Source organism: Larus michahellis, chromosome 7, assembly GCF_964199755.1.
Source record: "Larus michahellis chromosome 7, bLarMic1.1, whole genome shotgun sequence".
Lineage (NCBI taxonomy): Eukaryota > Metazoa > Chordata > Aves > Charadriiformes > Laridae > Larus > Larus michahellis.
In genome coordinates, this window is record NC_133902.1 from 415022 (window position 1) to 430642 (window position 15621).

The following is a 15621-nucleotide window of genomic DNA, read 5'->3' on the forward strand; positions in this document are numbered from 1 at the left end:
CCTCCAAAGTTCCTCACGCTCATTTCGTGTTTTAACCAGACCTTGCAACACCGTGGAGAGATACCACTTTCTGTAGGTGAACCCCGAAAGTGAATAGGAGGGGAGATAACCTCAATACAATTTAGGAAGCCCAGGAATAAAGACCTCTGAATAATCTGTCAGCTGCAAAACGTTGCCATCTAGCTGCACGGCAAAGTTTCTTGAGAGCAGCACACAGAGAGAATCTACCGAGCCACCTCGGAAGCAGCAGCGACCAGGAAAACCGTGAGATGCTCCTTAACTGGTGTTTCAACATTGCAAGCTCAACTCAAGCTTCTGTCACCCTAATATTTTATTACCTTTGCTCTCCACGTCTAATCAACTTCACTGTCTATCCCCTTCAAACTCCCACTCCCAAGCTTAGATGCTGTTTTTCTACTAAGGGAATATATTCCAGCAAAAGCTGCTGCCGTATTAACTGCTCAAATCTTCTCTTCCACTAATGTTGCCATTACGTTCTCCCGACCCAACCAAAACTAACTAATGCTACATGTGGAACTTCCTATTAGTATTAATGATCTTTTGAGAATAGAGCCCTCAGCAATGTTTTATTCGTTTTCACTGAAATTGGCATGAAATAGCACGTTTCACACAAAACAGATGTCAGAAGACGTTCTGTGGGGATTTTTCAATTGACCTCAAATCCCAGGATTCTTAATAAACTTCCCCAACACTGCGCCAAAGGACATATTCCTGATTGTGCAGAACCTTATGGAAGATTTCATGGGATATCTGCCCAGAAACCAAACCAAAACGAGAAATAAAGGAAAGTGATGGGGCTGCAACAAATCCCGTGGGCAGTCTCTTTAACCGGAGTAACAACAGCGTGCGGATGCAGTTCTGCAGTGAGAACTCTGCACAAGGTATCACGAAAGAACGCTCCCCGAAAGACCCCAACTTTTTGGGTGCCCACAGGGATCCTGGCAGGCTACTCGGCGTAACAGTCATTGATCACCTTCCCAAAGGCGGCTCCCCGCAGCACAGCTTCGCTGCTCGCAGGATGCACAGAGGAAGACCAGTCTGACAGGATCCTGACCTCCGCTGTGCCGTATTTCAGAACACCAGTGAATTCACTCCGGCCATCTTGTCCAAGAAGTCAGCTTACAAAAATCTAGATTTATTTTTATTTTATTAAATTATTCGCTGTGTCTATTTAGATAGTCATTTTGGACAATGAGAAACAACAGAGGTAGCCGATGATGGTGATGATTACACTGCTGCAATACAACTACAAAGAGCCCGGGGCTCCTAAATGAATATTTGCACTGGCGCGTCTCACTCCTGCAGGCTGAAATTGTCTAATACCTTTTTACAAAACAAAGCAGAGAGACAAAATAACCTTTAATTTGTATCTTACCAAAATTGAACTCTCTCACTTTTCTTTTCCCGGTACTGACAGCTTCATTAGCTGACTCAGTGTTCTTCGGTCTCTTGTTAGGGGGCAAGTACTCGTCATCATCTTCAAGAAACATAAAAATATCACTGTTTTAACGTTCAGAGAACTCACGTGCAACATTGGAACTGCTTTGAATTTCAAAGCTCTAATGCAAGTATTGAACTGTGCTTTATCAGGGCATCAAATTTTGCAACTAATTACTTATCTGAGTAACTTTAGAAAGCTACTGGCCTGTGTAGAAACAATTTGTGTAAGTGAACCAGCACAAGGCGTAAGGTAGCAAAAAGCAGAGCTTCTGTACTTCCCAAGGAAAACAAGATTGTGTTCTGAAACACAACCGGACGTCTCATGATCATGAAATGAACAAGCAACAGCAAAAGAAGTCAGGAAATAAATTGTGCAGACAGAGACTGCATTTTTTAATCTATTTGGAAGTTTCCATCCACTAATAAGTCCTGAAATACAGCACTTAAGTTTTATCTTGAAGAGCTCAAAGGTGCTAAAACCTGTTTCAAACCACTGTAAAACTGATGGATGTAACTAAAATTCATGTAACAGGTAAACCCTACCTCAAACACACACAAACAGGGGGAAAACTGCAAATGCTGGGTATTTTCCAGCGAGCTGCTACTTAGCCAGTCACTTCCCAATCCAAAACACTACCTTCCCTACCAGTTAATGAGTTTTAAGACTGTCCAACTGCCAATACCTGCAACCTTAGACAACAGAAATGGCTAAAGCAAAGAAAATTAAAGTTAATTTCACATACAGAACAGCACCTGCCCAGGTCACCAGGGGTATAGTTTACTTGGGAAGAATAATATTACACCTTGACATCTCTCGTGCAGTTGTACTATATTCTGTTAGAGAAAATCTTTTCAGAACACTTTTACTTTTGTGGCAAAGGTCTTTACATAGACAAGAACTTAATGACTATTCTCTTATTACCTTTTCTGTTGAGGTAATGTAAGAATTATTTTACTGCTGGATTATAAAAAGGTGAAAGTAACGCCAGAAGTGTCAACTTTGTCCTGAAGTGCATTGCCTGATTTCTAAATTACTAATCTGGTGGTTTTAATCTTACTCATTCCAGAAGTAAGCATTGCAAAAAGCCAATCTCAGAACTATTTTAAAGCAGTTACAGGACATGTAATTCACAAATATAGGAAATACAGCTGATTTACGATCAATATCCTAGCATAAAAACAGCAGGGATACTGGTTAGTGGCCTTAGTGCCATTTAGATGAGAAAGGGAGGTGGTAAGTATAAAGGTTTTTATCTCATATTTATTGATATTAGACAAATAAATTGAAGCTTCACTTACATCACCTGTAACACATCATCTCTGTTTGGTACAATTCTTCCCAGAAGCTCGTGTTAACTAGAAATTTTATGTACTACGGGGCGCTTATAAAACAACGTATTCTTCAGAATGGATGTTGTAAAATCGTTTTAAAATCTAAATTAATGGCTGTTAAACAATGAGTATCCTTCATTACCAATGCTTGAAAAATATGTGAAAAATGCAAATCTCTGCCACGCAGCATTTCAAAACCAGGCCAGTACGTCCAGTGTGCTTCAGTACACTCTGCTGTTGTAAAACCTCTGGATTAGATATGGTCACCAAGCAGCGCATGATCCAAACTCCAGTCAACACTGCCACATCATCCTATTTACTCAGTGCCAAGTAATGCAGGCATTTCTGGACCTAAAAATGTCCAACGGACTGAAATGAATGAGCTGGAGAACTCACCTTCGATGGTGACCTCGACCTCCGGGTCCTCGCTTGTTTCCGACGGGGCGTGCTGGGAGGAATCTGGGGGGGGAAACAGGGCTGCTGAATGACGGGGACAGAAGAGACTTTTTCACCCAATGCTCCATGATTTTGTATTTCAACTAACGCTCGTCAAAGCAGTCCCCTGCGCCTGTTGTGTCCTCACCAGACCCAGAGACCCTCTCTTCCCCTGCGGGTACTGGATCGTGTTGAACAGGGCTCGGCAGGCATGGGCCAGGGCCCAGCACGTTGCAGCGATTTGTCCTTCCCTGGGATTCTTCCAAATATTCTGCTAGTTTTTCAAGATTCTGCACTTGTTCAGGGCTGAAGTTCCAAAACATTGGAGGTGTCCACCATCCTAGGCATCTGCCCGCACACCCTGCCACTCGTAACTATCCAGCCTTCACACACCTCTGGATGACATTCTTAAATTGCCTGCTAACCCGAGGCAAAACTGAAACAATATTCCCAGGAAATACCAATAGAAGTATTTTCACTACCCAAGGATGTTCAAGATGGCTGATGGTTGGAGCAGACAATCTGAAAGGTCCCTTCTGCCCTAGGCAATTCTGTGATTCCAAGGTACCAACAAGCTACTGCCATGAAGGAGGAAACGTCATGGGAGGAGGCAGTGGAGGTGCCATTCTGTATTTCCTCCATAAAAAACCTCTCAGAGGAAGAAGTATAATTGCTAATTGTCTCCAGGAGATGGTACCTGAGGTACAGTAATAGTTTCAGCACACAACTCAAATACCAGATTAAGCTCAAGGTCAGTGTTCTAGGAACAGACCTCCCAGGTAAAGCGTCACAAATCACTGCGGAGTACAGCAGCCTGCAAGAGCCAACACCAGTCGTTAACATGGGCAGCAAAAGCGAGAGCACGAAGCAGACCAAATAAACTAATACCAAGAAGAGATGATAAATATCATGCCCCGCAACTCTTAATAGATACAAATCCCCTTCATATGCTCCGATTAATCCGTTATTATCTCAAACCCTTCGAGGCCCAGGTTTGGTGCCCAAATGGACTGCTGTGGTTTAACCCCAGCTGACAACTAGGAGCAGGCAGCCGCTCGCTCGCTCCCCCCCTCCAGTGGGATGGGGAGAAAAATCGGGAAAATACAGAAAACTCATGGGTTGAGATAAAAACAGTTTAGTAGGACAACGACGAAAGAGAAACTAATAAATAAGAATAGAAGAATATCCAAAATGAGTGATACACAATGCAATTGCTCATCACCCGGTAGTCAATGCCCAGCCAGCCCCCGAGCAGCGTCCCCCTGCCGCCATCTCCCCCAGTTCCCGTGCTGAGCAGATGCCACAGGGTATGGAACATCCCTTTGGCCAGCTGGGGTCAGCTGTCCCCACTGTGTCCCCTCCCAGTTCCTTGGGTGTCCCCAGCCTTCATGTTGGCAGGCCAATATGAGAAGCTGAAAAGCCCCTGAGCGCTTAGCAACAACTAAAATATTAGTGTGTTATCAACGTTATTCTCATCCTAAATCCAGAAGACAGCACAATACCAGATGCCAGTAAGGAAATTAACTTTATTCCAGTCGAAACCAAGACAAATCTAAATGGCTGTTAAACAATGAGTATCCTTCATTACCGATGCTTGAAAAATATGTGGAAGATACAAATCTCTGCCACGCAGCATTTCAAAACCAGCCCAGTACGTCCAATACACTTCAGTTTTCTGTGGTTTTTGTCAAACTTCTGGACTAGATAAGTTTACCAAGCAGTGCCTGCTCCAAACTCCAGTCAACGCTGGCACATCATCCTATTTACTCAGTACCAAGTAATGCAGGCGTTGTAAAAATGCCTGGTTTTTTTAGGTCCAAGTTTTTGGACCTAAAAATGCCCAACAGACTGAAATCAATGAGCTGGAGAACTCACCTTCGATGGTGACCTCGACCTCCGGGTCCTCGCTTGTTTCTGATGGGGCGTGCTGGGAGGAATCTGGGGGGGGAAACAGGGCTGCTGAATGACAGGGACAGAAGAGACTTTTTAACCCAACACTCCATGACTTTGTATTTCAACTAACGCTTGCCAAAGAAGCCCCTTGTCTCACTGAAACCTTTTGCATTCACAGCGTGCAACAAAACCAGAAGTAAAGATAGTTCACCATAAGCCGTTAAGCAATTCTAGACAAGGGTAAGGAGGTGAGGATTAGACTTGCTAAACTGTGTGCAGCAGTGCAGAGCTGGCATTAATGACAGTATGCAATTCCTTATTCTTGGCTTAATAGGATTAATACAATCATAAATATTTTCCCCTTTGTTATCAAGGATTACTGAAAATATAAACAAAGGCAGTGTGCCCCTACAGATGATATATTTCCTCACCATTTATAGAGACTCAGAGTTGTTGCACTATAATGATTTTCATAACAGGCTGCAAGGCCAACAGTGAAAAATGAGAAGGAAATTTGTAATCCCAATGCTTTCGTTGGGGCGACCTGCACCAACAAAATAAACAGGATTACGGCTATCAATACTTGGTGGGAGAAGGAGCAATTTGCATTCAACTGCAGTAAAGCTTAAAAAAGTGAAGCTAATTCTATTGGAAACTATTTCAAAACTAAGTAGCAGTGTATGAAGGAATATATTTTAATTATTCTGGCAGAGCAATGCTGAGCTTGTGCATTCTGAAGAGTATCTTCTTTCAGATCTCTGTAAGCTGAAGTATGCTATCACTTCGGGAGCAAGTCTGACGGAATCTCCCCTTTCCACGGCTCTTCACGTGATGTGCGTAGCAGAGATTCAGCAATACCTACTGAGTCACCTTCAGTGGAATATATTTGAACTATGTCAAACACATCATCCAGCTCAGAGAAAACATAGTATGATATTCTCATCTAATTCCGAGTGAGTGCCAGGTAAATAACTAGCAAACGCAAAGCACAACCAAAGGGAAGAATCAGGAGGAAATGGTCTTCTAGTAGATGTGAACACAAAGTACGGTCATAGAAATAACTACCACATCAACTGATCGCTTAGAACCTTTGTTAAAAGCATCAGAAAAGTTTAAAGAGAAAAAAAGAAAAATGAGAAATACAATCGTCAGAAGTTTTGTGGAAATTTAAGAGCAGCCACAAAGACTGACAAATGGTCCATCTAGTCCAGTAACAAATCCCTGAGAAACAGTCATAATTAAGAGAAACATGCAAAAATGTCAAAGCAGATGGTAACAAGGTTCCGAAAGAAAACTCCCGGGTGGGTATTTCTTCTTAAACCATATTAAACCAACTAGTTTAAACACTAAAGTAAATATTTTTTAACAACGTTTTATCATCATTAGGTATTTGTTGATCTTAGGTAAATACACACAGCTTTAAGCAGCCACCTTCTGCACAGTTCTAAACGTTGTCAGCCAGTGGCACTCCCTCCATATTCTCAAATGTGATTTCATTCAGTTTAGAACAATTTCTTTTGATACACGTAACCTTAAACTTTCTGATTGCTGAATTTCAACCACATCATGCTCCCGACTCATCCAATCTCACTATGACCTCAGACACCTTTAGCAGCTACAGCACACGATAACTTTGCCACTTCCTTGTTCACCATCTCGTCAAGGTTACTGGAAGGGGAAAAACAATGAAAACTGCCAGTGATATACACCAAAAGATACATTCGTGCACACCTCTAATGTTTTTCTATGCAGAAAACAATCATTTCTGCAAATCTGCATCACAGCCTGTAGCTTTCCGACCAGCTTTCAGAAGAGCTTTGCATGCATAGCGTATGCATTTCTTTAATAATAGCTACAAGTTAGACTGTTACCTGCAATTTTTATCAGGGCCTATAGACATCTTTGTAAATATTAATCTTCACGAATAACGGGTTTATTCTATTTAGCAAAACCAGGGTGCAACTTTCAGCGTATCTCTTACAGACACTTGTAATGGAGCACAGATTGGAGGAAAGGGTGTGACAAAGCATCTGTAGCTATAAAATTCTGCATAGTCAAAACCGAAGCAAAGTCAATGTCTTCTCATTTCGTATCCCACTTCCCTGGCCTCGGGCTCTCTCTTCACAGTCAGGCATAAAGCTCGTGGCATTATGGTTCGGAAAGCAATGTTCAAAGATTATTTCTTCTCAAGTAAGTAGAGTTAGTAGTGCAGCCAGCAAGAGCAAAGAACTTTATCCTCCTTTATCAAGAGAAATGCTTTTAAATTTCATGTAACGGTACCTTTAACTATGGTGATACCTACCTTCAAAGCAAAACTAATGGGATTTTCAAGAACAAGTATTCCTGCGTAACTTGGCCTTAAAGACTGACAACTCTGGTTTGAGAATCAGGTGCTTGGAATGAAATTAGCTGCAGAATGATGTACTTTTAGCATCACGTCGAAGCGTTGAACTTTGGGTGACAAGCACCTTACAAATGCAATTTATGACTTAAAAGAATGATGACTCCCATCACAACTTGGTTATAGTAAGCTGCAGAGTGGTAAGACTTGGGAGATTAAAAGCAAAACAAAACAAAAAACCCAAAAGCCAACCTTGTGGAAATGTGGAATGAGAATGGTTGGAGAAGATGCACAACTTTAATTAAGGTGCTACCTTTTCAAATATTTTGTGTTAAAATATGCAATTATGTCAATTTGTTCTCATGAAATACATTTCATCTCTTTAACCTTCTACTGATATTTCTGCATCTGTTCCTTCACTGCAATCGGAACCCTGGTGGCTTCCTTTAGACAAACATAAAGTAAAAAACATACCATAACAAAAATACTAAGGGAACTTTTAACACCGACTATTCAAAGTACGGATTTTCATAAGCAAAAAATCCAGAACTATAATGTTCACATGAACAACATACAGAAGGCTCAATTTCTGAAGCAAGAGCTCTCTGACCCTATCAAGAACATCAGGGGTTAAAATGCAGATTGGTATTTTCTAGTGTTTGCAAATGGGCAAACCGGTATTTTTAATACAAACTGTAAAAAGCCAAAAAAAAAGCTATAACTTTGGGGTAGATTTATTTGAGCTACGGTTCAGACGCAGTAAGGAACTTCCGCGAAACACAGACTTGCCATATACTTTTTTCTGTGTGTGCCCGTTCACCTCGCACACAGCTGGAAGAGATGATCAAGTTGCGCCCACAACACATGAGCAGAGGTTTATTAAACTTTATAACCAATTATGAAACGGACTGAATTTCTTGAGAAACAATTCACACAAATTGCTAGTGCTTTAGAGTGATCAACCTGATGTTCCTTTTCAAACGTAGAAAAGAAAGAAATGAGACTCCCTTCTATGTCTCTACTTGGACACCTGAAAATGAAGGCCACTGACATTTTCATTTCTCTTGAAGTTTAAGTTCCAATACTCTTACTTCAAGTCGAGAAAGTAGAGCCCTGAAAAGTAAACCTCTCACATTCCATTTCCAAAGCACCCTTGAGAAAAATACAAAAAAAGGATCTACCTGTGTAACTTTTTGCAAGAGCAATTTTTTCATCCATCTCTGATGTTTCGGAAGGACCTGCTTGGGAAGAAAGAGAATGGCTTTTAAATCGTCTCTTGCAACAAACACATTTTGCCAGTCCACAGAGGAATTTGCCAAATAACTCTTAATTTCGTATATCATATGCTCACTTCATACTTTCTGTAACGTTCAATTAGGAAAGACTGGGAAATATTAAAGATCTATAAATCCTTACTTACCCAGTTCACCAAACAGAAATACCGAGGGGCTAATGGGAGGGGTGTGCATTTCTTGGACTACTGAACAGTCAGAGACTCAAGCAGAAAGGCAGGTTTTCAGTTTTTTCTGGTGTTAATAAACTAATTTTAAAACATGAAATGTTCATGGTTCTGCCCTTTTTCAATGAACTTTTAATCAGTGAAATCTTTTTCCTGTTTGTTAAAATTTGTATTCCTAGGGAGTCCCTTTTTGACTTCAAAATTTCTACCCACGTTAAATATCGAATTCAGAGAGATTAAAATAATTTACGGCACTTCAAGGTTGTTTGCTTTTCATCACAACGGCTCTTTTGACGGCTCTATCCCAACTGCTTTAAAAAGGCTGTTGCAGAAAGCAGCACACAAATGACACTTAAAAGATTAAAATAACACCCCTAAAATCCTACTGCTTAGGATTCTCACCGAGCCGGAGATGGCTCTACACCACAGAAACAGCGTAGGTACAGAAAACTAGTCTACGTGCAGCATGCAGGAACGTAGGAATACTCGGACTGACTGGGACTGAAGGATTTGGACTAATTGTTCTGTGTTCATTTGCAAAAGCCATCTGCAGAGAATCATGTAATTCTCCCAAAACGACGGCTATTTAGAGGTATATTTATAAGTGTATCAGCAATGAATATTAACAGCTTCACAACAGAAAAGCTATTTTTTAATTAATAAAGCAAGTGAAATCTTTTAAACTCTACTTCATATGCACAGTAAGCAAGAAATACAGAAAAGACTGTGGTCACAATCAGACTTCGTAAGTATTTCGGTCAACTGGAAGTACATAACAGTATCAAATATTATGAGTTATTCAAGAAAGTGAATATTTAGGGATTAAAGAAAATCATGATTATTAGCAGTTACAATAATGCTAGCTTGAGACAGTTCTGCCTAATTTGATTGCTCAGATTTTCAAAGGGATTTTAAATTAGCAGGATTTCAAGTGTGGAACCTATACAGGGTTCTTCGGTTAACATGTGTTTCTTTCACCAAGCGCAGCTTTCATCTGCTCCTGCCACTTTTTTTTGCTGGGGGGCGGGGGGGTGTTTGGGTTTTTTTCCTATTTGTCTGTTGAACGCGGAGGAGCTCCCTGATTTGGTTCAAAATACGGCTGCAGAGAGAGTGGCACTGGCAGAGCCGAGACCATGGGCCAAGGATGGGAAAGAAAGTGTGGGAGAAGCAGGGGGAGGAAGAGGAGCACGGGAGAAGCCGGGGGAGGAAGAGGAGCACAGGAGAAGCCAGCGCCACCGGTGCTGCTCCAGGACACACAGGAGGGAAGTCCCATCCCAGCACCGGGACCTGCAACCGCCACGGGTGAGCAGGAACAGAACACAGCATCCCTGGGCGTGCTGGAAAACATCTCTGTGGAATAAATTTGCTTTTATTTAAATAAGCGTATTCAGTGTACGCAGCCAGACGGGACTGTCATTTCCTAAGAACTCTTCAGAACATGTAATTATTATCATTCACAATGCACTGACGCACAGAAGCATGCATCCCATTATAAGCAAATATCCTATTATAAGCACATATTTTCATGTTTATTCCTTAATTCACAGATCCCAACAGGACTGGTTTACCTACATATTCTGCAATAGCCTCTATATTGCATTATCTTCATGCCAAATATATGCTGTAACACAAATGAAAAAGGAAAAATGGGAAGTCTTTGACACATTCAAACTTGAAGAGAGATTTCTTTAGTTAAAAATACACTTACTAGGCTTACAGCCCCTGGGATTAAGCACAGAAAATTCAATCCCCGCAGCTTTAACGTCAATAAAAACTACAGTACATGTAGTAAACCCCTAAGATTTTTTTAAAATGACCCACACAGATTATTTTCTGAAACTTGAGCTTTTTTTTTCATATTCCCACTTTAGCAATCTGGTACTAATTCATGGCAACAGCCAAATGCTGCAACCTACTACACAACAATAAGATATAAAAAAAGACATCCACCTACAGGTATAATTTCCTCCCCATTTGATTAACAGGAGGATTTCACGTGCCACCAAGGCACACAGCACTTTGGTCAGCATTACAGATTTGTGAGAGGAAGCAAACACTCAGAGAAAAACAATAACCATGAAATTTCATCAGTTAATCATTTTCTTCAGGAAGCGCCAAGCAGATGGCTGTTCACTAACAGTTTAGTTGTTTCTTCTCAGACATCAATAAGCCTGGCTTTTGCTGTAGGGTATTTTTAGTAAGAACTAGGATCCTAGCCATTCTCTTGCACGCCTCTACCAAGGCAATGCTTGGGCAGACTTGTGCCATCCCCCAGGAACATACCTCAGGATAACTCTGCTTTTCCAAGGTCCACTTCTCTGCGCAGCATCACCATGCGTACACAAAGCCTCCTTTGTGCGGAGTGCTTATGCCTCCTGAATTTCATAGAACTATAGAATGGTTTGCGTTGGAAGGGACCTTGAAGGATCATCTAGTTCCAATCCCCCTGCCCTGGGCAGGGACACCTCCCACCAGCCCAGGTTGCTCCAAGCCCCGTCCAACCTGGCCTTGAACCCCTCCAGGGATGGGGCAGCCACAGCTTCTCTGGGCACCCTGGGCCAGGGGCTCACCGCCCTCACAGAAAAGAATTCCTTCCTCAGATCTCATCTCAGTCTCCCCTCTGTCAGTGTAAAACCCTTCCCCCTCGTCCCACAGCTCCCCTCCCTGCTCCAGAGTCCCTCCCCAGCTTTCCTGGAGCCCCTTTAGGGACTGGAAGGGGCTGGAAGGTCTCCCCGGAGCCTTCTCTTCTCCAGGCTGAACCCCCCCAGCTCTCTCAGCCTGTCCCCACAGCAGAGGGGCTCCAGCCCTCCCAGCAGCTCCGGGGCCTCCTCTGGCCCCGCTCCGACAGCTCCGTGTCCTTCTGCTGTTGGTGCCCCAGAGCGGGACGCAGGACTCCAGGTGTTTACAGCTCTCTGCACTTTGTACAACCTTTGGCTTGAACCTGAGCATCAGCAACTCGAACAAACGAAGGGGAAGCTGCTTTACTCCAGGGAAGGCAGCATGACGTGACCCAGTAGCATCTCTTTTAGCTCATTGCACCCCATCCCTTCTACCGCTATACCCAGTTCTGCCGTGTTTTAAATGCAGGTTTGGAGGACTACACTGGGAGTGGGGAAAGGGGGAGTTACTAATCGAGCACTATTTTATCTGAAAAAGATACATATTGCTCTTCACCAACCAGAAAATTTAAATTTAGAGTTCTGTGAAAGGCAAGAGAAATCCCCCCCAAATCCACACTGCTTAGACTTTACTCTGGAAGCACACTGTATAAATGGGGTTTTTTAGCTCAGACAAACACGCTGCAGCACAATGGGATATGATTTTTTAAGGAAGCAATTTCAATACCGACTCTCTTCAGATGCCATTGGTTTACACTTTGGGCCACTGGCCAAATTCTGACGTTGTTTTTATGTGTGAAATGGAAAGCCACAGGGGGTGAAAAGCAAAAAAAATGACAGGACTTGGCTTTGGAAGGAACGACGATTAGGTTGTCTCCAAAAAAGTATCTATTTTTAGTACATTATATCATGCCTGTAGACCTCCCTGTCGCCTGAGGCTAGGCAATGTATAAATATAAAGAAAAGAGAATCCTAACACCAGAGAATTCACCTTTCAGACTCTGAACTTGAGTGGTGGCATTTCGCTCCGCCGTAGGGTTACGATCTCTCTGAAGAGTGCTCCTACGTTACTTGAGATGTGCCAGTCCGAGAACATTGATTGTATGATCCTGCAGTTAGTTACTAAGGCACATTAGAAAATATTCTTGAGCTTTGTGTCTAAACACATACAAAAATGTTATCTCAATAATATATAATATTACAAAAAGAAAGGATGTGCTGTTTTGCATTTTTTGTTGAACATGAAGCTGTCCTTCAGAGACGCGCAGCAGCCTGCCTGTGTTCCTTTGTATTGCTCAATTAACCTTACGACAAATGCAAACAGGCTGAAATAATGAATTTAGGGTTCTAGTTATTTTATGTCACCATTTGTCATCGCAACTTCTTAATTACTATTCATTTCAACCTACAGAAACAATGATTTATATTTTTCACTCCTAGTTGAGGTTAATGTGCAGCATTAACCAGATATGTAGAGATGAGGCAAAGCAACTGGGAGATACCTAAAAACATACACAGAGCCCAAATCACGCATCTCACAAATGTCATTATGTTTTGCCTATATAAATAAACCTTTCAATACAGTTTTGACACATATTGGTCATTCCACACACGAAAAGTGATCAATGCAGTATAAAATTTACTGAAACTTTAAAGAGAAGATCCAAGCAGCGCTGTACAATAAAATATCGCCGTTTATTTCCCATTTAAAGAGGTCACCGGAATTAAGAGTTTGCATACTGGACCCTCAGAGAAAAACAAACAGTTCAAAAGAGTCCTGGAATTTCTCCTTCAGCCCCAAACACAGACATATGGCTATGCTGAAGTTGTACTTTTGCTCTTTTGGTATTCTTCAGAGTAACTTAAATGGTAGCCAGCACGGAATTGTTGTATCCTAACAGGGCTAAGGAAATGCACCCTTACCGACCAAGAATAAGTAAAAAGAGAGGCACAGAGAGAGCGACACTTAAGTAATCAACCCTTTCACGAGATAAACACATATGGAAGTCAGTATCATTACCTGGAATATTATATTGGTAGTAGTCAGGATCATCTGATTCCTCCTTCACTGTTCCTGTTGTCATTTCCAAAGAAATTCCTGTAGAAGCAACAAAGGAATCAAATATGGAAATTAATAATAACCAGATTCTTAAAAAAAACCAAAACAAATAAAACATCGACCAAGATCCTAGCTGGTCTCTTTTACAAAAAAAAAAAAAAAAAAAAAAAGATTTTCAGGTGCCGAGACACCAAACAATTGTTGAGCTAAAACAAAGGTAACGAAGTGGTTTCTTATGTTTGGTCACTGTCAGAAGGGACTCAAGATCAAACGCATCCCTGCAAACCAGGCGTCCTTGCAAACGCTATCTATGATCTGAAGAATTAAGAAGAATGGTCTCCTTCCTTTTTGCCCACTTCTACAGCCAAAAAAATACAATATATTTTATAAGTCGTTGTGCTGAAAGCACTTCTAGATCCACTGCTGCTCCCTCCTCTGCACAGCCAAGGTCAGATGAGTCTGCGTCAGACCCTGCTGCTGATGGGGCACCAAAGGTCCTCAGCTGCTCTGGGCTTCATCCAGATGAACTATCTCCTCCATAAGCCTTCGCAGCATTCCCTGAAGTGTTTTCAGAACATTCTGACAAAAGGAGAATTACTTAAAATGCCTAGAAAGCAGCACTGCAAAGAGTCTGGGACTGACTTGACAAAAAGCTCAAGTTAACTCTTCGCATCCGTTAAGCTAAACGTTAACCACGAAGCGTTCCCCAACCACGAGTTTGTAGTTGGGAAGCACAAAGAACTGGCCTAAATATAAAAAACTTAATTCATCTACAAAGTGCTGAGCAGTGTAGCCCAAGCCAACAAAAGGGAAAGTCCCCAGCTTATCTCCAAGCACACCTGCCGGCTCATTGCCTTTACTGGGATTATTCCTGCTTTTCCTCAAAGCACAGTGTCTTGCAGGATCATCTCCCTCCTCCAGCGGAACTTAGGAACGCTTGCTCTTTTTTTTTTTTAACAATCAATAACACATTTTACTATTTATTTCCATTTTAGCTCGAAAACGGACATTCTGTCATTTTCAATATTTTAGTAGTATTCACAACTAAAGCAAGTTTTTCTCTCCCCATTAGGGATGAAGTGATCTTGAATTAGAACAAAATAAAAACCAGAGGATTTTCTTCTTCTCCACTTAAAACTATTTACAAAGACAAATTATTTTAGTCTAGAAAACTACACAAATCTCCTCCTCCTCGAAATGGAAACATTTGGCTAAATTTAAATACTTGATAAAAATGCCAACTGAAAAGTGGCCAGTTTTAAGGAAAGAAAAGTTTTTCTTTCCCACAAAGAACATCTTTTTGCTACTTTTTTCTTAGGGCTTCCTATCTTTGCTTAAATTCACCCTTCTGAACGGAAACTGACTGGGTTCTTTTGCAAATAAGGGCAAAATTTTGTACATACCAGAATCCTCATTTGGTTCCGTTTTCACTTGAATAGGACAACTACAAAAATAAACAAATCAAGGACATATTACATGATATTATAAAAACCAAATATTTTACTGTCTCGTAAAATCAACATCCCAGTATTGTCCAACTAGGAATACAAAAGTAAAACCCCCTGCATCTTAGCTTATCCGATTTATCTCAAGAGACTTGCCAGGAATCTCCTATCCCTACATTTTCGGGACATACACATATTCAAAGCACGTTTACCATTTAATGAGAAGTCAACTCAGAAGCAAAGAAACGCTTCCCGTTTTGCTCCCTGTTTTCACATTAACCGATTTTTCATTTACTCCAGATATAATCTCTTCATTTACTAACAAAAAGATTTATTCTAATATTTTAATTGAGGAGGGGGAAGGAAGCAACAGTACATCTGTTCCCCATCGCTGCTGTATCATAAAACATGACAAACTTATCCCTGACTGACAGACTCTGCATTAAGAACACTCACTTGGCTAATTAAACCGAGGGGAAACTTTGCCATCTGTTTAATTCGGAACAGTTTCCCCACAAACAACAGTCAAAGGAAAGGGAAAATTCAGCTTCATGCTTTTTAGAATCCCAGGCAAGCCA

At 41.4% G+C, this 15621-nt stretch overlaps 1 protein-coding gene across 11 annotated transcripts in view; it reads right to left on the bottom strand.

Annotated features, from left to right (window-relative positions):
• Positions 1 to 15621, bottom strand: part of GTF2I (general transcription factor IIi) — a 77504-nt gene that overhangs the window by 32294 nt on the left and 29589 nt on the right. For 5 of the 11 annotated variants that reach the window (XM_074595749.1, XM_074595742.1, XM_074595738.1 and 2 more), the window contains 6 exons: positions 15002 to 15042; positions 13560 to 13637; positions 8644 to 8703; positions 5104 to 5187; positions 3190 to 3252; positions 1397 to 1498 (listed from right to left, as the gene is read on the bottom strand). In XM_074595749.1, coding sequence (XP_074451850.1) covers positions 1397 to 1498; positions 3190 to 3252; positions 5104 to 5187; positions 8644 to 8703; positions 13560 to 13637; positions 15002 to 15042 — 428 coding nt within the window. The remainder of the gene's footprint in view (positions 1 to 1396; positions 1499 to 3189; positions 3253 to 5103; positions 5188 to 8643; positions 8704 to 13559; positions 13638 to 15001; positions 15043 to 15621) is intronic. The other 6 variants (XM_074595745.1, XM_074595743.1, XM_074595744.1 and 3 more) reach the window with 5 other exon arrangements.